Below are 24,247 nucleotides of genomic sequence, written 5' to 3'. Positions count from 1 at the left end.
ACTCATAGATAGATTCCACTTCCACCCCACCCTCTCAAAAAACTTCAACAATTTAAGAAATATTCAACACTGCATCAATATATCAGTTATTATTGCACCCTTGCTCCATATATCACACTTACAATACATAGTTACACCCCAAAACACACAACATCACCAATAACAATAAGTTTAGTGTTTGTGACAGAGAGAAAAAAAGAGAGGGTTCTTTTTCTCTTTCGGTCTTTCTATAAATAAGCTTCAGTTTATTTTTATTTCTTCTTCTTCTTCTTCTTCTTGGGAACTTCACTTGCTCATAGTGATGGAACAGAAAAGCATTCTGATATCGGCTTTGGGTGTTGGGGTGGGAGTGGGAGTGGGGATTGGATTGGCCTCTGGACAAAGCGTTGGAAACTGGGGAGCCAACACTTTCTCCTCAAACGCTATTACTGCTGAGAAGATGGAGCAGGAAATGCTCAGACAAGTTGTTGATGGAAGAGAAAGCAACGTCACTTTTGACAAATTCCCTTATTACCTCAGGCATAACACAAATAACCTTTGCTCCTTAATTTCTAATGTTTTGTGGATGCAAACCAGCATGGTCTTATTATATACTTAATCATTCATAGTATGCAACTTAGCTTCTTTTTCTGTGATTATGGAAAATCAGCATAATTTGATAGATCAATTGACAATTTATGAGAACTAAGAGGTTTGTGGGATGCGTAATATTTGATCTGTGTGATTTTCTTTCTATTTGACATGACTACGAAAACTCAAATTAGAAAGGCTATTTCCTGACCAATTACATGCATATCACATACAGGTTAGATGATTTTCCAGATTAACCTTACGTAATATTGTATATGGCGATGATATTTAATGTTTCGAAAATTCTTCAAGTGAACATGTTGCTGACAAACGGTTTATTACATACTGATCTTTTCGATGCCCTCATTGTTTCACTTGATGAAGGCCTGATTTGACCATATATCTGCAGTGGTCACTATATATTATAATTTAATCTCTGTTGGGATATAACTCTTCACATCCTATATGTGATAACAGTGAGCAAACACGGGTTTTGCTGACAAGTGCGGCTTATGTCCATTTAAAGCATGCTGAGGTTTCTAAATATACACGTAATCTTGCTCCTGCAAGCCGGACTATTCTGCTTTCAGGGCCTGCAGGTTAATTACTTGGAATCTGCTATTTTCTATTGATAAGGGATTTCATATTCTTTGATGTTTTTATTGTTACTATTAAGCTAACTATATCTCACACACCTCCCTTTTCATGTCTTAAAAGAACTTTACCAACAGATGCTTGCCAAGGCTTTAGCTCATTACTTTGAGGCCAAGTTGCTTCTGTTAGATTTAACTGACTTTTCATTGAAGGTGAGTGAGTGTAAGAAGTTTTTATTCGCATAACTTGTTTATACTTTGTTCAGTTACTTTACTTATCTACGTAATGGTTGGCTTGCCATTTGTGCAGATTCAGAGTAAATATGGTGGTTCTTCCAACATAGAATCTGTAAGCTATTCCTGATTTATCTTGTGTGTTCTGTCATCAGTATCCTGTCTAGAATACTGCTGCTTACCAACATAGATAAATTGATTGTTCTTTCTTGACCTATAGCTGCATGTTTTCTTTTTCCTTTTGCTTCTTATTGTAGTCTTTCAAAAGATCCACTTCAGAGACTACTTTGGAGCGGCTATCTGATCTATTTGGGTCATTTTCAATCTTTTCACAAAGGGAGGAACCTAAAGGTACAAATTGATTAACATCTTATGACACTTGGATAAGAGCTAGATTCATAACAACCAAAAGTTTGGTCCATCACTAATACAAGGTTTTTCAGCCTTGTTTTGGTTTCAAGAATAAGTTTCACTTTATATGTGGAGTGAAGTAATAATAATGGTTACTTTAATTGATTAAAGATGCTGCAGAAGATTAGATAGGGTATAGCATGCCCATAGTTTTAACTGTTTCTTGTTTCATGTTTGCTATTTAGGTTAGTGGTTCATTCATTCTCTACATTGGGACACTAGTCCATAGTTGACAATGTATTAAAAGGAAGTGGCGATAAAAACTACATCACTGATTAGGTGTATTTTTGCAGTCAAAATGAACAGGCCTAGCAGTGGAGTGGACCTCCAATCAATGTAAGTAGAGTAGATGAACTATGTTCTGACTGTGAGAACAAATACAAATTTTTCTCCAGTTTATTTTATATTATTGCTTTTGGTTTGCAGGGGGGCTGAAGTATCTTTAAATCCTCCAACACTCCATAGGAATGCTTCTTCCTCTTCAAATATTAGTGGCCTTGCTTCGCAAACCAATCCCACCAATTCAGGTCACTTGAAGAAACTATCTACAAAGATAAATGATTATTACTGTTGATTTTTCATTTACTTGTTTACACTCTGCTGGAGAAGGCAGAAGCATTAATTTAAGAAAATGACAAAACTTAAGAGGGATACATTTTCATCATGTTTTCTTGAATCGGCTTCAGAATCAAACACGTTGTTTAGTTAATTTATACATAAATCGAAGTCATTCTAATTTGGAGTCACAATCAGTATCTTTTAGAATTGGTTTTATACATTAGATGCAAAACCTTTTAGAGTGAGAACTAGTACAGTGTACATACAATAATTTTCAGATTCCTTCTGTTATGCTCTCTCATGATTTCTTGTATCTTTCAATCTCCCTTCAGTTCCTTTGAAGCGCACAACCAGCTGGTCTTTTGACGAAAAGATTCTTATTGAGTCTCTTCATAAGGTAATATTATTATAATTGTGACACATTCTACATAAATATAAATAAGAAAAACATACAAAAATGTGAAATAAACTAAAATAATTTTATTTAATTAATATAAAGAAACTTATGTGAATAAAAGGATCACATTCGTTTTACTATTATCAAATAAAATTTATTAAAAATATATTCGACTCAGAACAAAACCGTTAAAGTTTACAAAAAAAATCTTGTTAAACAATGGAATAGAATAAAGTAATATAACATCATATGCAATTGAAATAAAAATTCATGCCCCAATGTTTAGCACGAGATTTTTTAAAATCATTTGAGTTATCATTTGCTCACACGAACATAAGGTTCAAGATCATCTCAAGATTTAAACACAAACAACACACGGAGAATGAGTTATCACATTTCTAAATAAAATACAGATAAAAAAACATAATCAAAATAAATTATAAAAATAATTATAACATAGTTCAACTTATTACAATTCACATTACTTCACCACTTGATCATTTAAAATTCATTATAGAAATCATCAATTACATTATACATGAATCATACTTAAGTTAAGACATAACACTCACAAATTTCATAATAAATGATTTACATGTATTATGTAACAATTATACTGAGACTCAAGCCTATATGCAATGTGATATCATGTCAGTGAAAAATCACACTGAGGTGCTTAGGAGTACACAACAAGACACATCACACCATGGGTACGTCAAGTCACTTTCACTAAGTAAAATTATAAGGTGATCAGTCAGGACCACTCTCTTTTGTGAGAATGATCCAACCATATGGGATCAACATAGACTTAAAGGAACACTCAAATTGAGTGACTTTACCCCTAAGGCCTAGACTCTGAAGAATCTGTTAGGGTCTCACCTTCCTGATTCATGATTCAGGTCCAACCCTTAAAATAATTTTTGCACATAGACACTGCTAATGAATTATACAATATCCACAACCTCAAACTCGTGTTTCAAACACGTTTAACACATTGCACTATAATTTAACACTTTAGGTTTCTAACTAGAAATCCTGCACTTTTCCTTTAACATTGCGTATAAACACTTTTCTTAAGGTAAATACTAATTAGGTTATTGTATAATTCACAGCTCACAACGCAAGTATTGTCACATCAAGTGTTAACCACACACCTATTCACAACCAAATTTCATGTCCACAATTTTAACATATCACAACGTCACAATCCATCACCCCATGTTTACGTGTATTTCACAAATCAATGCATGTTCAAATTTTCACTTATACTCAATCTCAATAACAATGTTATGATCTCAAAGCAACATGTTATCTCACAATTCATCATATATTCAATTTATCACTTACATACAATTTTAATTACAATTTCATGATCTCAATATTACAATCTCGTAATTATAATCATACTTGAAGAATTACAATACAATAAACATCTCAAAATAAACCTCAATTTGATCCCCTATATATATTCATTATAACCCTAATTGCGATAAATTCATCTCTTATCTCTAAGCGGGCTCATGTGTGTAGTCCAAAAGTGATAGTGGTGTATCTAGTGGTTCCCTAAGATTCCTTAAGTTTTTCTCTGTTTGCTCTATTAGGATTTTCAAACGTTAGAGAGAAGAAGGGATTGGAACCTCCAGTTCATTGTTTGCGTGCGATGAGAATTTCTCCATTCACAGACATTACTTTGCAAATTCCAACGGTGGAGATGTGCGAAAATGCATTTCGAACCTGGTGTCCAACTTTTACAACGATAAAAAGTCGAGTCGAGATCATAGTTTTAACGAGATAGATTTGGGTCTATGCAGGAAAAACAAAGAGCTACCTATGAGGGACATTCCCCTTATTGCAGAGAATATTTTGGAAATTCCAACGGTAGGTATGTGCGAAAATAAGTTTCAAATGTGGTGTTCAAATTTCACAACAATCCAACGCTTAATAAATTCGAGATCGTCGTTTTACTTAGACAAATTTAGATGTATGCAGGAAAATAAAGAGTTTTGGGAGAGGAAGAAGAGAAAACGTAAATCAATGTGAAACATGCCTAAAATGTCTCTATTTATAACTATGATACTTAGAATCTATTATTTACTCTATTTTTCTATATTTTATCATTTTATAGTAAGCAGCTCTATATTTTTCCTTATAAATAAATAAAACATTTTTAAGGACATATATTTATTTATTTACCTTAAAACTATTATTTTAATTAATAAAATTATTTGTCCTTATTTATTTAATTATAAAAATTTTATTATTTTTTTAAATTTTTATTTATTTTTAAATATATATTTTTTTAATTTATATGACAAAAAATAGGGTGTTACAATGATATGGAGATTTTGGCATCAGGGCATTATCAAAATTCATTCCTCCACAAACACATTGATTTGATAAGTGGAATTTCACTTGCAGGTTCTGGCTTTTGTGTCAAAAACCTATCCCATTGTGCTATATTTGCGGGATGTTGATAGGCTGTTATATAAATCACAAAGGATATATAACTTGTTCCAAAAAATGTTGAAGAAACTATCTGGACCGATTTTGATTCTTGGTTCTCGAGTTATAGATTCCGGTAATGACTATGAAGAGGTGGATGAGAAACTTAATTCGCTCTTCCCATACAACATAGAAATCAGGCCCCCAGAAGATGAATCACATCTTGTCAGCTGGAAGTCTCAATTGGAAGAGGATATGAAGATGATACAAGTTCAGGATAACAAGAACCATATCATGGAAGTGCTTGCAGCCACTGATCTTGATTGTGATGACCTGGATTCCATTTGTGTTGCAGACACAATGATTCTCAGTAACTATATAGAAGAGATTATTGTGTCAGCAATTTCGTATCATTTGATGAAAAACAAAGACACTGAATACCGAAATGGGAAGCTTGTTATTTCTTCCAATAGGTGAGACTTAAAACATTAATTGCATTAACTAGCAAAATTTGGTGAATGACTTTATCATTTGTGAAACAGTTTGTCCCATGCATTGAATATATTCCACAAGGGGAAATCCAGTAGAAGAGATGCATCAAAATTAGAAGATCATGCTGTAAAATCTGAGGTTTGCACTTGTCATGTCTGTACATTAAGTTGAGAACATTACCTACCAGGTACTGATATGCTTTATAAATGTTCTCTCTTCCTTTCGGTGTGGACATAAAGCAGCAAAGAGAGGAAGGAACTGCTATGAAACCAGAAGTGAAGTCTAAAAATGCTGCTCCTGTAAAAAAGACTGAAGCAGAAATATCAACTTCAGTGGGAAAGGCAGGTGGTGAAAAATCAGTTCCTGCACCCAAAGCCCCTGTAAGCCATTCAAAATTTCTTTTGTAACAATATTACAAGAGTACATGTAAGAGGCCTATTTAGAAATAGCTATCTCCCTCTATTGCCTCATCTCTAAGCTTAATGGTGTGCTATGTATTGGTGAACACTTCATATCTAAAGGTGTAGAAACACCCCTTTGAATTTTGCTTACTATCACTTTTTTCCTATTCTGTAAATTTTATGTCAAACATTTGCACTTTCAGGAAGTTCCTCTTGATAATGAGTTTGAGAAGCAAATAAGGCCAGAGGTAATACCAGCAAATGAGATTGATGTCACATTCTCTGATATTGGTGCCTTAGATGACACCAAAGAATCCCTTCAAGAACTAGTAATGCTTCCTCTTCGAAGGCCAGACCTTTTCACTGGAGGCCTTCTAAAGCCTTGTAGAGGAATATTGCTGTTTGGACCTCCTGGCACTGGGAAGACTATGCTGGCAAAGGCCATTGCGAAGGAGGCTGGAGCAAGTTTCATCAATGTGTCCATGTCTACCATCACCTCTAAATGGTTTGGTGAAGACGAGAAGAATGTTCGTGCTTTATTCACACTTGCAGCCAAGGTCTCCCCAACTATAATATTCCTGGACGAGGTTGATAGCATGCTTGGGCAACGGACCAGAGTTGGGGAGCATGAAGCAATGAGGAAAATAAAGAATGAATTTATGACCCATTGGGATGGACTTTTGACAAAGCAAGGGGAGCGGATCCTTGTTCTCGCTGCAACCAATAGGCCATTTGACTTGGATGAAGCTATTATTAGGCGATTTGAAAGAAGGTACCTCTACTAGTTCTTGACTTTAAATCCATCCTTTATCTTGCCACTACATTTCTACTTTCTACATATATGCTCATAGTATTTAGTACTTCCCTTCGTTGTGAAGTTATGTTTGAAGGTTCTTCTTCGTTGTGAATTTATGTTAAGGGATGCCCATACGATAGGCAATGATTGCATACATAGCTATCTATAATGCATCATGCATGTGTATGACAATCTGAATACCTTGAAGTTGAGTAATGTTTTTTATCATTTGAATCTATTTTAAACTTCAATGCAGAATTATGGTAGAACTACCATCTGTGGAGAACAGGGAAAAGATTTTGAGGACTCTTTTGGCAAAAGAAAAGGTGGACAACGAACTTGATTTTAAGGAACTTGCAACTATGACAGAAGGATATACTGGAAGTGATCTAAAGGTTGCTACTATTCTTTTATATTGTTCACATTGGACATAACTATCATGTAACAAGTGCTTTTTGTTATCTGTGCTTTTAAGTATCCCTTTTATTCATTGTCAACCTGTCCATTGTAGAACTTGTGCACAACTGCTGCTTATCGGCCTGTTAGAGAGCTAATTCAGCAAGAGAGGCTAAAGAGTCTAGTAAGTGGTAACTGTATAATTTACTTTGAGTATTTTACACTTTTATTTAATTACAAATCACCATTGATATGACTTTTAAAATAATTTAGTAAAAATTAACAAACCTATCATAAACAGTGATTGTTAATTAGATGATTGTATAAAATTATTTTTCATTATCAGTGTATAGTCTGTTTTCTCATTTATTTTTAATATCTTATAATAATCCTAACGATTATGTGTTCATCAAGTTAACCTCTCAATGCTGTTTTATTTTTATTTTTTGGTTCGGGGGGCAGGATAAAAAGCAGAAAGCTGCCAAGGGACAGAATAAAGATGTCCAAGAAAGTCAAGGAGGACAATCCATATTAGGAAATACTCAAGATGCTATAGATGGAGAAGAGGAAGTTAAACAGGAAAGAGTTATTACCCTTGGGCCATTGAATATGCAGGATTTCAAAGAGGCCAAAAATCAGGTAACACCCACTCTAACCAATAAAGAAATATTATTTAATGGAGTTTTTGTTAACATCAATCTCGGTGCTGATTTTATATCCTTTATTAAGAAAGAAAACATTTATTGCACTTTTGTATTCGAATAAAATAAGTATTACTACTTCATCTCTGCAGGTTGCTGCAAGCTTTGCAGCTGAAGGGGCTGGAATGAGTGAGATGAAACAGTGGAACGATTTGTACGGAGAAGGTGGTTCAAGGAAGCAGCAGCAGTTGTCTTACTTCCTATGATTTTACGGAGGATGCAAAGTACATTTTCAATGAAACTGTGGAAACATTTTCGCGGCTGCACGATTTTTCAATGATAGTGAGGAAAATTTTCCACTGAACAGGCACCTATCAAGCAATATCTCTATATTTTCCGAGAATATCTTGATGTTTCTTCATTCATTCCCTTTAGCTTAGGAACTAAGCTATATACCTATGGTATTTTGCCCAATATGCTACGAATATGACTAGCCTCGGAAATTTAGAGTAGGTGAAAATTCTCCTAATTTATGGCCTACCATACGATCTGTTATATAAATAGGTAAATGCTCTTTTCATAAACTATGGTATGCTGTCCGATAATATGGTGTTTTGGCAGTTTTGCCTACACTGAAAGCAGAAAGTGGGGTTATTTATTAGCACTATTTACGTTGTATTGGTGTTTATTTGACATGTAATGTATACAGTATACTAGAAATAAGATGTGATTTAATGAGACAGACCTTCAATCTTGATGATAAAGTAAAGTTCCCATTATTTTATTGACTGCAATATACATGTACTGCTATTTATGTAAATTTTAATTGGACAGCGGGTTGCGATTAAGGGTATGTTTACTATGTTATGACAGTCCCTGTTATTGGTTTTGCTTTTTCTACTTCTCTTCCTTTTCTTGGAAAGTTATATTTTCGTTTCACATTTCATTAAAAATTATCCTTTCAGTATAGCATTAACATTTCAAGAGTCCATTAACAATATGATTCTTTTAAAAGCAAGACTTGGTTGACTTTACAAACCGGCTTTACAGGAAGAACAGAAAATACAATGAGACAGACAAGCCATCAAATGCAGTTACAAGTAAATAAAAGGAAAGAATAGCTATACACCTCAAACCCATCAGGAAAGGTAGCAATTTGCAAAGGTTCTTTCTGCAATGTCCAGTGGAGTGCTATCTGAAGAAGCTGCAATGCAACATCATAAACAATTGTTAGGAAAATGGATAAGAATATTAAGTAAAAAACTAAAAATTATTAAAGGGAAGTTTATACTAGTTGTGCATGCAACAAAGATATATAACTTTTGGGAACAAGCGTGTTCAATATATCAGCAGAACCGGAAACTTCATGCTTTATAACTGAATATTACAAAATTGAATTCTTATTAAAATTACATTCAAATCATTTATTTTATAACTAATATAAAAAATTCTTTAATTAAATATTTAATTTAATTAAATTAATAAATTTATTTTTGAATTCAATTCATATCAAATAAGTATGCACTAAGAACCAGATCCATTTAATTTTGGAATATGAGATTCTTTCTTATCAGTTGAATTAAACTTTTTTTAATACATTTTTAATTTTATCTCTGTATATGTATCATATTTTTCATTTATTCCTTTTATTTATTGTGTATTCTTAATTTGGTCCTTATCGTAGGAATTAAATTAAGAATGCACTGCATATATACATAAAATAAAAAAGTAAACTTATTAACAACTTATTAATATTAAGAATGCTCTTATTAGTTAAATTATTTGTATTAAAAAAATTCAAATTACTATTTATTATTTATATAAAATAAAAAATAGGTAAAAAATTAATTAGGCAACATTAATTGTTAACATATGATTTTTTTGATAATTTTAAATAAAATATTACATCGATAATATTAATTATTAATATGTATACGTATATATAAATGGACTTTTCTTTTCTATATATGTTTTATTAAATTTAAGAAGTTTAATTAAAATATCATATTATACAAGGAAAACTCATTTATTTATATTAATATTACATTTATACTTCTATTCAAAACTACTTTTTTTATTAATATATATTTAATTTTTTTCTATTTTAAAATGTCCTATAAATTAATTTTTAATCAAAATTAAAGAAAAATTCATATATATATATATATATATATATATATATATATATATATATATCTGTAAATATCACATTAATAGAATTAATTAAGTGATACATTAATACATCTCAAATCTAGTTTTTATACATTCTTAATTTTTAAATATTAATTTAAATAACAAATTCATTTCTTACTATGTAAGGAAAAATATTTATTTGTATATTTCTATAAATATTATATTTATATCATTAAATGGTACATTAAAACTTCTCTCTCTCTCTCTCTCTCTCTCTCTCTCTCTCTCTCTCTATATATATATATATATATATATATATATATATATATCTTAATTAAATAAAAAAATCTCATGCTATATAAGAATTTTTTATTTTTTATTACATTAATAATATTAAATACTACTACATTAAATACACTAGTACATTATTTACTTGTATATTTGTATAAATACTACATTAATACTTATTCTTAAATAAATTTTTCTTATATTATTATATATAAGATTTTTTTTCTTTTTCTAAACTTTTTTATAAACTATTTTTTAAGAAAATCATAATTAAATAACAAAACTGTCATACCATATAAGAAAATATTTATTTATATATTTGTATAAATAATACATTAACAACATTGACTAAATACTAAATTATATTTATATTAAATTTTAAAATTTTTCTTTTTTAGAATTTTTTATAAACTAAATTTTTAAAATTGTAATTGAGTAATTCTATCCATTTAAAATTGTAATATCCATTTAAGATTTTTCTTTTTTAGAATGTTTTATAAACTAATTTTTTTAAAATTGTAATATCCATTTAAAACTTGCCCCAATAATGTCTTGAAAATTCTATCCATTTAAAGATAAGCCATCGACTAATTATGATCAGAACAGGTTTAGACTTCAAAAGAAATCAACTCTGGCTTCAAGTGGAGATTAATGTTACAACAAGAAAATTGTGCTAGAAAATATTTCTGTAAAACTTGGGGATAGGATGAAATGCTCAAAATGCCCGTTATTCGAACCAGGGCCGCTTCAAATCTGAATTTAGGTAAATTTTTGGGGAGGAAGATTAGTGCCATGTTAGAACAAGAGCAGGCAAGACACAGGATGGGGAAACCTGTCAAACAGCTTCGAGATTGCAAAATTTGGGAAACATAATTACCACGACATCTACGAAAGCATTCAAATGCAGAGTATGTATTCATCATGTAAATACAACACAATAACAAGTCATCCATAAGCAGCATATAGGATTTCTTGAGAGGTACATATAAAGCCAGAAGAAAAATATATAAGATACTTTTCTTCCACAGTGTCTCTAGTAAAAGGACCCTAAAAAAATAAAATATGACATCATAGGGTTCCTGAAACCCCACTACAACATATTTGTCAGAATCTAGTGCCCACTTCAATCTTTCTTTTTATCTTTCAGAGGTCCTCTGGGTATCTTGCTCAATACCTTCGCATCAAACACTGCATATTGCTTCTTAATCTCGGCAATTGCTTTCTCACCAAAAGAGTCGACATGATCTTCATATTTCTCATAAAGCACAGGCACAGTGTGAAGCAAAACAAAAGCTGTTTCACGAAAACAAAGAAATATATGACATCGCAATATATACAATTCAAGTTAATATTAGAAATTCAATGGAAGTAAATGTCAAATTATAAAGAAACACTTCATTACCTATGTAGAACAAGGTCAAGAAGTTGGCCCAACAACCCAGAATAGAGAAAACCCATAATCCAGCAATCACCTAAAATAATAAAAAACAGAAACCACATTAATAACAACAAAGAAGAAGTTGGAAATCAGCACCACAATCTGCTACATTGTAGGAGACATAAATTATTGTCCTCCCCCTACACACTAGTAGAAATTGCCAGGTTATTATTATTCATTGGTCATAAAGCAAACAGATTCCGAGTGGGACAGAGCAAAATATGACAAGTAAAACAACATACTGATAAGAACTTCTTGAGATCCCTTCCAGAAGCAATATCCCTTAACACCGCAAAAGCCCGATTGATCTCAATTCTAAGAGCAGAGGCAAATTTTAAAACAGGTTCCTCTGGAATGTGCACTTGTGGGATCTTTGGTGGACTCCTAATCAAAAGCAAAACAAGCAATTTAATCAACTAACAGATCGAATATCAGAGAAGCAAAACAAATTACAGTATTAACACTTTACTTGTTGATGAAAGTGGATGCATTGGACCACAAGAACAACCCCGCCAGAGCAAGGATCAGGAAGTGGCAAACCAAAGTCAGGAGGTGGTACTCAAGCAATTCAAACAGAACCCATATAGCGGTCGCAACTCCGAGTGTCGATGCGGATATCTTCTTGTTTCTCCATAGAAAAACATCAGCCGCTGATGCATAACAAAAAATTCAGTCAAAAGCACAAACACACAACCGCCCCGCCAAAACCCCATATCATTAATTGAAAGTAAAATTCAGATTAAGTGAACATTAGATAAATCAAGAGGCAATATTAATGTCAAGACGAGCCCTTCACATATGTAAATGCAAGAAAAAAAACGAAAATTTAACCAACACGCACGTAAAATCCATAGATAATCACAGCTTAGAAATTCGATCTTCTAGGACAACTAAATTAATTGAGGAAACTTTAATGAAAAATAACACAAGTGGGGAACAGGGTATTGTAGATCTAAGCCCTAAATATCTCAGCCCTTCTAATTTTTATTTGTGAAAAATCGTACTTAAAACAAAGAGTAGAGAAACAAGAAGAACGATCGGAACAAAGAAGATCTCAGTAGAACCTCATAAACCCTAGACCAACTCGAATAACTGAGCAAGAAACCAAGTTTCTAGATTAAGGATTAAAAGTAACCGTAAAGAAAAAAGCGAACGAACTCGGCATATAGATTACAGAGGCAAAATAATTGATAGAAATTATGAATACAGAAAAATGATAATAAAAAAAAAGAAGGCAATCGCATACGTTTTCCACCGCCAAGAACATGATGAATGGGCTTTTCTCTGCCGAAAAGCCTGAAAACATTAGACTTGAAGGAATCAGTGGCGCTGGTTTTGTCGTTGTCGGAATCCGACGAAGACGAGGAATCGTGGTCGTGGATCTTCCCAGAAATCTTCTCCAACAAGGACTCACCCTTCACTTCCTCGTGTTCGTGATGCTCCGCCATGTATCAGAAATCGCCGATCAATGGAAGCGTCTAGAAGGAATAAGAAACTCCCCCTTTTTCACAGAGTGTGTTGTGTAATAACAGAAAGAAAACAAAAACCCTCGGTCTCACATTTTCCTTCTCTAAATAGCGTGAGTGATGATGATCGATGCATATGGGCCGTTCGATTAGTGACTCGAGTTTCAATGGGTAAGCGCCAAGCCGTTGAGAAACTTAATTTAAATGACATGAATTTGGACGCGTGGCAGCTGCTCCTTCACCGGTGCTTCAAAGTCTCACACGCGCTTCAACAAACAAAATATCGCCTCATTGCAGCACACAGATCTGCGACACGTTGGACTTTGTGTTGTGTGGGGACCATCATTACTAAATTCCCCGTCTACAATAGATTTTTTTATTTATTAATAAAATGGTATATGGAATTTTGAATCTGCAAAATATAAACAACTTAGCTCCTAAGCAAATTGGTGTGTGGTTAATTTGACTAAAATACCCGGCCCGGTCCATAATCCATTAATCCAAACTCCAATGGCTTCTATATACCCATTTTAACTTTGCTTGTTTGAGTGCAAAAACAAAAATAGACAAATAGCAGAATCTTCGCGGGGGCACGAGAAGCAAAAGTGGGACCCATATGGGGGATAGTGTCCCACATTAACGAGGATATCCCGGGATTGGGCCACACGATTAAGCTCATTTTGGAGTTTAATTTCAAGATGAAATGAATATCATTGCTGAAATTAACAAGAAATTGCATAAATAGTTATAGACCAGTGATGACCTCATCCTCATATGTTGATGTTATAGACTTATAGCTGAAGGAAAAGTTCTACATACCACATACAGATCCATCTTGTTTTTTTTTCTTGGACTTTTACTGCAAAATAATCAATAAACTAAGAGTAAAGGTTAGAATTTAATACCTAGTATTGTTCCTTACTTTGCATGATGATCAATTAAGGAATAAATAAAAATGAATAGCATTTATCCTTTTATTACTTAACCACCCGTTTAATTTAAATTGATGCATGGGTTCTTTTTCTCTCCCTTGTATTTAAAGTATTTTTCTTACTTTATTTTTTAATAAAACTTTTATAACTATATTTTTTTATCACTTCTTTTATCATATCACTTATTATATTTTTTTAAAAAAATTATTTTTATTTTACTCTCCCTTTATCTTTAGAGTTATTCAAGGGTAAGAATACTAAACCTCAATTTTTAGGTTCATAAAAAAAAAGTCATTTGCTTTTAACTTTTATAAAGCAAACAAATTATATTTGTTATTTAGAGTTTAATGCCTATACATTTATACTCTAAAATAATTTTATATTATTATTATTTTTCTATTATTTATTAATAAAATGACCTAATTTGTAGTTCTTTTTAAAATAATAAAGTCTTTCTCAATTTTTATTTTAGATCTTACTTTATTATTGTATTATTTTATCCCGATACATTTTAGGGTGTATTTACATTATTCCTTCTAAATATAATCGTAATTCATTTTGCATATATGAATTTTCTTTTTCATTAACATGTCAGACCCATGAAACCGAAATTACTTACTAATCATGCTCATGAAAATTGATGTGAAGTTGCAAATCACCATTTCATCGATTGCTTTAAGCTGAATCGTCAAACAATTAAAGGGAGCCATATGAGCCCAATAAAATTCACACACATGGGATCACTAATTTTAATACCTAACACTATAAATAAATTTTATGTAGGATTATATTTTAGTTTCACTACAATAAAACCTTGTTTGTTAAATAATTTAAAATTATATTTAGAATTTAAATTTAAAATTCATGATATATATTTGTTCAAATATGTACTAGTGTATTTTATTGAATTGTCTGAATTTATATTTTACAATTACATACATACATTAGATTTTAAAACTTAATCAAATATAAATTAGTATAAATTAAATTGAATCGAATCATATTAGTAATTTAGATTTTAAACAAAATCAAGTAAATAATATTATGAAAATATTAATTAAATGGAATCAAATTAAATTTTCCGATTAAACCGATTCAACTTAATATATGAAGTTTAATACATCATTCGCAATATATTCAAGACAACCCAGTGAAAGTTGTAAAAAAGGTCCTCTAAAAAAAAAAAAGTTGTAAAAAGGTGGAGCCGGACTTACTTATATCTCCTTTGCAGACTCTTAAATCAGTTCTATTCTTGGCCACATGTCCAACCTGCTCAAAAGAGACTATGCCAACAAACAAAAAGGATCAATGTGTGCACAAGCTAGCTATAATAGAAATAAACACTATGGACAAAAGATTAGACGAAACATAAGCACCAAAAGCAGAAAACAATAATTTCATAACTCCTGCAATGAAATTTTCAAACTTAAGACCCAACGATAAAAATTACAAGATATAATGCAACAATCATCCAATCAAGGAAAATCACCGTGAGGAAATTTAGCCCATAAGAGATTTATATCTTATTGCTTATTTGGTTGTTGAGAGCAACACAACCAACCTTTGATCTTATCACCTAGTTGGAGACAAAACAAACACGTAGAATACACTTTTGGGAGGCTCCCCCAACAACAGATTAAACAAGAACTATAGTATTCCTTATTCGCCTTTCTTCTAACTTCTAAAGCTATTGCAGTAATAGTTATGAATTAGTAAGGTTACAAGAAGATAGATCACAGATTGACACGGTAAAAAGAACTCTTACCATAAGGGTCTAATTTTTATGGTTATTATTATTGGTACATAAAGATGAAATTATTAACCCTATGTTTTGTAACGCCTGGATTTAAGAATCAAATAATTCATATAATGATTTCACTTAATAGATTCTGAATACCCGGTAAACTAATTATGCATAAGAACAAACATAAGAAAAGGCGAAAGAAAGATAACATATATGCCAACTAGAACAAACATAGGTGTATAATAGCCAATGATGGTAAGAAAGCATCCAAGAGCATGGAGAAAAACAATGTCAAAGTCTCAGTCAAAGTGCCTACAGAGATAAATGATTTAATTGATAAGTTGGCATTTCAATTGATTAATTAATGTGCGTAGTTGGTGTGTCAAATATTTGCATCCCTTGATAAAAATAAAAATAAAAAAACTAAAAACTTAAAAGAACACCCTCTAAGCCGGGTTAGGGTATGCATATCATTGGGAATTCAATTATGCAAGCGAAAGAAAGCCACAATATTTGGTCTGAGAAATTATCGATTTCAAGATATTGCAGTTTTATAACAATATCTTCTTTTTTTGTAACTACAAATAGTTAGACAATATAGTGACAAAATTATATACCAGGGTGAGTAGGTCAAAGAGTGTGACCAAGGTGCTGGGTTTCTATCATTAACCACACCAGCAAGCAGGTGTGAGAATGAATGTGAGATACAAATGCTTTCTTATCTTTGTGTTTTATCGTAACTAATATATAATATTGTTTTGGGGATCAAGGGAACACATGAAAACTTTAGAACCAACAATATTAACAAGCACCCTCTATGATGACTCTTTATAATAGTATTTTAATTTGATATATAATGTTTCGTAATTTCACAGAGGAGTAAAAAGAAAATGAATTATTTGATTGTTCTGATGGATACCCAGAAATCAGAGCAATACAGTTTGTGTTAGCTAGCAAAAATTAATAAAGATTGAAGTAAAATTGCAGAAATTATTATATGTGCTGTAAAGGTAGAGGGATAGTGGGGTAGAAACGGATTACCTTATTTAGTCTGAAACAGATAAACGCAGAAGGCAGAGAAAGCAAGGCAAGCATGGGAAGCAAAAGGGTTGAGTTGCTGAACTGTGTATCTTTTTATTTCTATTTGTATATGCTGTGTGGTTACTCTCTTGCTGCTGGAGATGAACAACCTGGATCTATTCATGGATGACAATGATGATTCTTTATGTATTTGTGTTGAGTAGCTTGACACAGATGTCATAAGGATTTAGGATTTGCCTTTGATTTGAAAATAAATACTGGATTGGAAATCAGGTATAATGGTTAATTAGAGTAGAACTATGTTATTTATTCAGCAAGATTTTACAGCATAAAACACATTATTTTTTCTTCTGTAGTATTCATTATGTTTCCATTTTGTCTTCTCATCTCTCTTAAATGGTAAGATTTTCTGTACAAATGTTATATAGGAATATCCTTTAGCATAAAATGGGAGGCTGAACTTGTTAGGTGTGAGATTCGTCCATTAATAACGAATATGCGTTGGCTATACCCTTAGCTATATATATTGCAATTTCCAATACTTGCAGTTGCAGCCTTGGTATGCCCGGTACAGGTACTGGTTGTTAATATGGGCCACCACAATGTATAGTTCGGTCCATAGGCTCACAACTCAGGCCAACCCATCTATTTGATAAACTTGGACGTGTTTCATGAGTCCAAAAGATGTTACACAAGCACAAACACTCAGACAGAGAAGTCAAATCACGAGTATATATCACTCAATCTTATATAAGAAAGCATGTTTAAATTTAAACAACTCACCTTGTTGGCTAGATCAACTCTAACAGAGATGGAAAACAAAAAGAATGATTTCATATCAATAGAAGGCATTGCATTTTCATTTTATAGGGAAGAAAACATCTCATCCAATCATCATTTTCTCTCTGAAATATATTACCATAACTAGCATGACTTGTATTTTGTTTTTTAATATTGAAATTTGAGGTGTGAAGGTGAGTTTTAATACATGAGTCATCCTGTCCTAATCTAATTCAGGAGCCAAAGGAGTTAAAAAAATGTTCAACTCACAAGTTGATCTAACCTGAGGTTAATCTAACCTAACTCACTTAATCCATGAATTGAGTTGAGCAAACTTGGATGAATTGAATTAATCAATATTAACACATTTTTTATTTTTAAATTTATTTTTCCTTTTTTAAATAAAATGTGTTGATTTTTTTTTTACTTTTATTTCTTTTTTATTCTTTAAATTATTTCTACTGTTGGATTTTTATTTGTTTTATATTCTTTAATTTTCTTGTATTTTTGCATTTTTTATTACATAAGCTAGCTACACTTAACTCGTCAATCCAGTTTTCTTTTTTTCACTAACCAGAAAAGTAAATCAAATCACTATAAAAAAAAAGTAAATAAAATCAAGTTAACGTACTTTTCGGACACCCTGTATTAAATTGTATGACAAGTTAATTTACTTCGAAACCTCAAGTCCTCAATCTTTACTTATGTACTTATAAGTATTTGCTGATTCCTTTTGGATTGACTATAAACTATAAAGCATAAACACTATAAGCCTATTAAAACTTGGGCCTACTAGATTACTATATAGCGTTTGACTGACATTTGAATAGTCAAGTATAATTAACAAAAAAATTAAACTTAAAATGGGTGGATTAAAAAAGAGAGCCTTGCTTTTAAAATCCTAAGAAGCTTTTAGGAAAGTTAGCAGACATGGCATGCAGGAGAATCTCCCTTTTGCATATCAATGCCCAGTGAAGTTTATCATTTAGAAAGAACACATTACGTGGAAATCAATGTAAATATATTCTTTTACTTGTTTCATGCTCATAGAAAAGGATGCTTTCTGTACAAATCCCGATTTTCACAGAAATCCATTTCAAGTTTAATATTACTTTGTTGGAATGGAAATAGGGATCTTTTATGGTACAAGCAAGTCTACTTCTCATTATTGTTATTATAGCCCGATATGTTACAGGGGAATGGATGGGAACCGGGAAAAATATAGACTTAAATATGATTATTGGTTATTTTAATTTTGGTTTTTTAAATTTTTATTTTATTTTATCTTTATAAAACTTTTTTTAATTTAATTTATGTTGTCAAATAATATCATTAATTAATGACATAATAATCACGTTGATTGTTTAATATTTTGTCGTGTCATTAAGATGATAAGATAATTATTTTTTTAGTAAATTGTGTTTTTAATAAGGAGTTTGAAAGCATAATTTGGGGCTGCATGTGAGACTTATTGATGATACTACAAGCATAATTGCTGTGTCATCAATCAAGTTATTATTTTAGAACATGGAATAAAATAAATATAAAAAAATATTAAAGGACTAAATTAAAATAATCCTATCTTTTAGGGATCAAAATGATATTTAAGATAAACAAAATATTTAGTTTTTACTATTGACTATGCCCTATGAAGTATAAACATATGTAACTTTTTTATTATCATGATATTGGTGTATAATATATATCAATTTTATTTGATTAATATTCATCATGAAACCTAACTGATTATTTTTAATGAAGTTTCTCCTTAATTTTTTTTTTTTCATATATAAGTCTTAAACCCAAAACTTTATATAAAATGATTAAATTTAGTATCACTCGGACCAATGATTTATTGGTACTAATGTATTGAGATAATTATTTTATTTAAGAAATTTGATTGTAAAAATAATTACATTTAAGTATTATTTCTCTATTTTAATGAAATATTTTATTACAAATTTTATGATATTTCTACAAGGATAATTACAAATTCAAGACCTCCATTTTAATTTTGTTGGTATTTTTAATTAAATTGTTTGAAGTAATATGTTTCCAATAGGCTCTATTATTATTAAATCTTAATATTTTTATTAATATTTTTTATTTAAAAAATTATATCAGTGAAGATGAATTCAACTATTAATGTTTTTTCATTAGTTTATAACAATGTAATTTTATGATTAAAAATACTGCATCGGATGAATCTTGTATTTACTATTTTAAAAATTATAAATTATGATCTGCAAAAGAATTTAAGCAATAAATAGACAATGTCACGGTATATCTTGAAAAACTAAATAATTAAAATTTATTAAATTTTTTTATAATAGTTACATTACATCAAACCTATGAAAGTCCGGTAAACTCAACTCGTAAAATCAATTTATAAGCTCGTAAGAGTTTATTCAATATAAAAATATATTAATATTCTCAAATATAAAATTATAATTAAATATTTCAACCCTAAAATAAATCAAAATAAAATATTTTAACATTAATTCAATAAATTAATATAATCTACATCTAAACAAACATAAATTCATACAATACAAAACATAAATTTTTTAAATAAAAGCATTTAAAAAAACATAGATATAGTTCAAATGTTCATCAAATGCTCTAATTAAATCATCTCCACCATCATCTTCAAGCTCTTTTCAATTTACTCCAAATTTGATTTGATTATATCGAATTACTATGAGTTTGGTCAAATTCTACTAAAATTAGTTCGAGTTTGATCCAATTGTATCGAATTTATACTGAATTTGATTCGATTTTACAAAATTTACTTTTAAGTTTGTTAGGAAATGATTATGTGTGTGATTCAATTCATTGGAGTGTGCAAACTCGTAAAATAATATTATTTTACGATTTAAAACTAGAAATTGATAAACATGAATTAAAAAAATAAGCTAAAAAAACTCATATTTACATATAGTGCCCCCGGCCCCCCACCCCCCGTGCAGATCTTGATATTAAGATTTTCTTCCTTGTTGATAGGTGTGCCTTCATGCCTTGTACGGGCAAAGGGCAACTGAGCAATCAAGAATCAATAGTTTCACAAATAAGGAAACTTACAAGAGGTCACACAGTAGAGACATCTTGCTTGATTAAATATTCAAATTTTACCTTCGAAAAGTGACGGGTCAAAAAATCTCTTCTTTTTTTCAATTATGAATATCTATCTAGCTAGTATATTATACTCCTCCTCTGTCTTCCAAATTAAACAATGAAACGGTACCTAAACGTGTATGGTTTGATAAATGATACAGAATCAGAAACGGGGTGGGTCAAATCATACCAATACCAAGAATAGATGGGGCGTCTCGCATGATAGCACATGATATTTATTTTGTTCCTTGATTAGAACTTGGGCACTAATAAATGGTATGGGGGCTTCATCCTCATGCTATGATCATCTCACACTGCACATGCATTGGCTCCACTTTTCCTCATCTCTGCTATTCTTCAGACCTGCATCCCTGAGGAGGGTCCCCATTTTCTCTGGGCAGTTTAAGTCTTCTTCACATGTGAACTCAGAGAATATAATCCATGCCACTGAATTTTATGTAAAGAGTTTTCCACTATAAAAATATCGACCGTATAAATTAATAATCTAACATTTTAATATAAGGACTTTAAAAACTGGAACACGCATAAAATTTAGGTATATTTTTTTGGGGGGCTTGACAGCGCCATGCCAGACACATTGTACAGTACAGTACAATGCAATTGAGCAATGGAAGACAGGGCCCATTACTTTGCAGGTAGGTAGCTAGGTCAGCACTCAGCACTCAGCACTCTGCAGCCTAAAAATAAAGGAAGGAAAGTGATCGGTGTGTGGATGATAAATTTAATAATATCCTTTTTCAACTTTTGTAAATTGTAGTAACAGATAGGATAATTAATTAATGCCAAATTTATTAAAAATTAAAATATTTTTCGTCTCTTTTTATAAAATTGACAAAGTTTAAATTTTGTCTCTTAAAGATTTTTTTGTTATTTTTTATCAAAAACAAGATTCATTTGTATCTAAACTAACGATACTGTTTTTTTTTATTAATTATGTATATAATTAATGTAAATATAACATTTTTTATACACTATTTGATTTTTTAAAAAAGAGAAAAAATAGAATAATTTTATTTTCATATAGAAAAATTTCCAAGAGAGATATACCTCCTTTAACTCATTAAAAAGCATAAAATAATCTATAAAATAGAATAAACAACCTTTTAAAAAAATAACAATCGATTTAAAGTTTTGTACTTTTACTCAATGAATGAGTTTAGCTCAATTAATAATAAATGTTGAGTTTTTGTGAGACTTGTGATTCATTATCTTTTGTTTTTAAATTGAGTTTTGATTTTTTTAAAATAAATTATCAAATAATTAAAAATAATTTTATATCACAATATAAATTATTTTTTAAATCTAAAATATAATTTATACATGTAAATATATTTATTTATTATGAAAAATAATTATAATATAATTTATATATTGAAAATATTTATTTACCATAAATTTTAAGTTATACAAAAATAAATATTTATGATGTATAAGTATAGTACAAACTAAGATACTAATTATACTTTTTAATCATATAAAAAAAAATTCCTTAAACTACTAGTTTAATATTAATTCTTAAAATAAACTGATAAATTAACTAAACAGAAGATAATTTAAGTTATGAAAAGCTCCATTCAGTTTGTTTTTAAAAATCTTCATGTAAGTTGGATGCTGCAATGGCTCTTCTTGTGGTGTAACCTACTGCATCAGAGACTCAAATCTAAGATGAACTGCCAGCTCGGTATTCCAAGTCCTATGTCTCTCCTAGCTGCCATAACGTCGGCTTCCGAATTGCACATTCACAACATCATTTTTCAAACAGATTGTGATTGTTCTCTTCTCGAATCAAAGAAATTCACAAGCACAGAAGCTCCTGCATCCTCAGAAGTTGTGCTGCTAAATTAGCAACTTTCCAAAACCCTAGATTGCGATCGTCCCCGGACTAAAACGGGTAATTTCATTTTAAATTTATTTAAACTAATATCTAAATAAAGATAGATCCTAATTTTTTTTATTACTTTTAATTATGAAATCCTAAAAAATTGATGAATTTGATTTTTTTTTAAATTGTAAAAATTGAATGACTTTAATTTTTTTTTTTTTTTATAAATAAAACCACAACATGTGTTAACCCTTTAAAGTTGTTCTAATTTTTTTAATTATTTATTTAAAGTCGTAAAATGTTTAATAAAGTCATGCTAATTTTTTTAAAATATTTAAATTAATTTGGAACGCCCTTTAAATTAGTTTTAATTTACACTTCTGAATAGTGATTTATTCAATATTTTGTATATTTTGGTATATTGTTTTATTTAATATTTTTTTATAGGTCTAAAAAATACTTATTGTGTAGAATTAAAAACAAAATCGTAATAACTATATATACAAATAAGTTGACGGCTAATATTATTTCTACTTTTATTAGTAAATTATTTTATGTTGTTATTATTAAAATAATTTTATCAAATAAAATTAATTAATAATATTGTAGGAAATTATTACTTTAATTAATGATAAATGTAAAAACTAATTACAAATATTTAAAAATAATTTAATATCATTTGATAAATTTTAAGTTAACATAAATAAATAATATTTTAAAAAATTTAATATTATTTTTTAATATCAATAACAAAAATACTAAAAGCGTCAAAACAAAAACGGGTAGAAATTAAAATGACTTTAAAATTGTTAAAAATTAATTTTAAAAAAATTAAAATACTAAAAATTAGAATAACTTTAAAGTGGTCAAACATGTTACGACTTCATATGAAAAAAAAAACAAAAAAAAAACTGAAGTTGTTTGATTTTTATAATTCCATTTAAAAAAGTCAAAGTCATTAATTTTTTATGATTTAATAATTAAAAGTCATACAAATTTATGTAACTTATCCTTATTATTTAGATAAGATTTAATTATCTATTTAATTTCTATATTTTAATTCATAAAAAAAAATTCTTGTTAAATTTTTTTAAATCCGTTAATTAAAGGATTTTAACTGCACATGAAGGTAAACTTCATGGATAGAGATAAGTTTAAAAATTATAGAGGAATTAAACCTTTAGATATTAATTAAAAAATTGTCTCCATTTCATAAATTTTAAATAAAATTACCACTTTTGATCATTTAATTGGGGATTGCACTTTATTTTAGAAAGTTAATCGGATCGAATTGCTCATTGCTTAATAAGGACACATATCTTTCATTCGATAACAAGTATTTGATTATAGTCATGTATTGAATCTCTCATTTTATATGAAATAATATAAGTTTATTCACTTTTAAAAAAATAAGTTTTGGTCAAACTTTCAATTTAAGGAGAGAATAGCTTCCAAAATTTGGAATTAAATAAAAATATTTATAAAATTGTGTCTCACACACACACACACTATGTTAATGTGACTTGTCACACATGAG

The 24,247-nt window shown here is 30.0% G+C and overlaps 2 protein-coding genes and 1 long non-coding RNA gene across 4 annotated transcripts; 1 reads left to right on the top strand and 2 right to left on the bottom strand.

The window, feature by feature from the left end:
• Positions 1-8,669, top strand: LOC114413422 (spastin-like). 2 transcript variants are annotated; one of them, XM_028377832.1, is made up of 16 exons: positions 1-519; positions 1,048-1,169; positions 1,288-1,376; positions 1,474-1,512; positions 1,655-1,748; positions 2,102-2,144; positions 2,235-2,335; positions 2,699-2,763; positions 5,182-5,678; positions 5,748-5,835; positions 5,940-6,077; positions 6,302-6,870; positions 7,151-7,289; positions 7,406-7,474; positions 7,753-7,929; positions 8,084-8,669. In XM_028377832.1, the coding sequence occupies exons 1-16, from the start codon at positions 302-304 to the stop codon at positions 8,195-8,197; spliced, it is 2,562 nt and encodes an 853-aa protein (XP_028233633.1). In that variant the 5' UTR covers positions 1-301; the 3' UTR covers positions 8,198-8,669. The 2 variants fall into 2 exon arrangements, with proteins under 2 accessions (XP_028233633.1, XP_028233632.1); XM_028377831.1 differs by having other exon boundaries at positions 5,937-6,077.
• A 2,542-nt stretch (positions 8,670-11,211) lies between these two features.
• Positions 11,212-13,796, bottom strand: LOC114413420 (reticulon-like protein B2). Its single transcript, XM_028377828.1, has 5 exons — positions 13,037-13,796; positions 12,260-12,440; positions 12,033-12,174; positions 11,755-11,824; positions 11,212-11,645 (listed from the first exon to the last, which is right to left on the bottom strand). The coding sequence occupies exons 1-5, from the start codon at positions 13,236-13,238 to the stop codon at positions 11,476-11,478; spliced, it is 765 nt and encodes a 254-aa protein (XP_028233629.1). The 5' UTR covers positions 13,239-13,796; the 3' UTR covers positions 11,212-11,475.
• Positions 13,797-15,245: 1,449 nt separating this feature from the next.
• On the bottom strand, positions 15,246-17,360 carry LOC114413421. Its single transcript, XR_003666911.1, has 2 exons — positions 16,974-17,360; positions 15,246-15,471 (listed from the first exon to the last, which is right to left on the bottom strand). It is a non-coding gene; the product is annotated as an uncharacterized LOC114413421 (long non-coding RNA).
• Between the last annotated feature and the right edge of the window lie 6,887 nt (positions 17,361-24,247).

The sequence above is a fragment of the Glycine soja genome, chromosome 5, assembly GCF_004193775.1.
Source record: "Glycine soja cultivar W05 chromosome 5, ASM419377v2, whole genome shotgun sequence".
Taxonomy (NCBI): Eukaryota; Viridiplantae; Streptophyta; class Magnoliopsida; order Fabales; family Fabaceae; genus Glycine; species Glycine soja.
This window is presented reverse-complemented; position numbering and strand designations above follow the sequence as displayed.

Excerpts from the sequence above, each read along its gene's own strand:
- LOC114413422 (XM_028377831.1), top strand. The coding sequence starts at position 302 with ATGGAACAGAAAAGCATTCTGATATCGGCTTTGGGTGTTGGGGTGGGA. Across the intron at positions 1,170-1,287 it reads TCTGCTTTCAGGGCCTGCAG|AACTTTACCAACAGATGCTT; the intron begins GTTAATTACTTG and ends ATGTCTTAAAAG. Across the intron at positions 2,336-2,698 it reads AACCAATCCCACCAATTCAG|TTCCTTTGAAGCGCACAACC; the intron begins GTCACTTGAAGA and ends ATCTCCCTTCAG.
- LOC114413420 (XM_028377828.1), bottom strand. The coding sequence starts at position 13,238 with ATGGCGGAGCATCACGAACACGAGGAAGTGAAGGGTGAGTCCTTGTTG. Across the intron at positions 11,825-12,032 it reads ATCTCAAGAAGTTCTTATCA|GTGATTGCTGGATTATGGGT; the intron begins GTATGTTGTTTT and ends TTATTATTTTAG. Across the intron at positions 11,646-11,754 it reads CTTGACCTTGTTCTACATAG|CTTTTGTTTTGCTTCACACT; the intron begins GTAATGAAGTGT and ends TTCGTGAAACAG.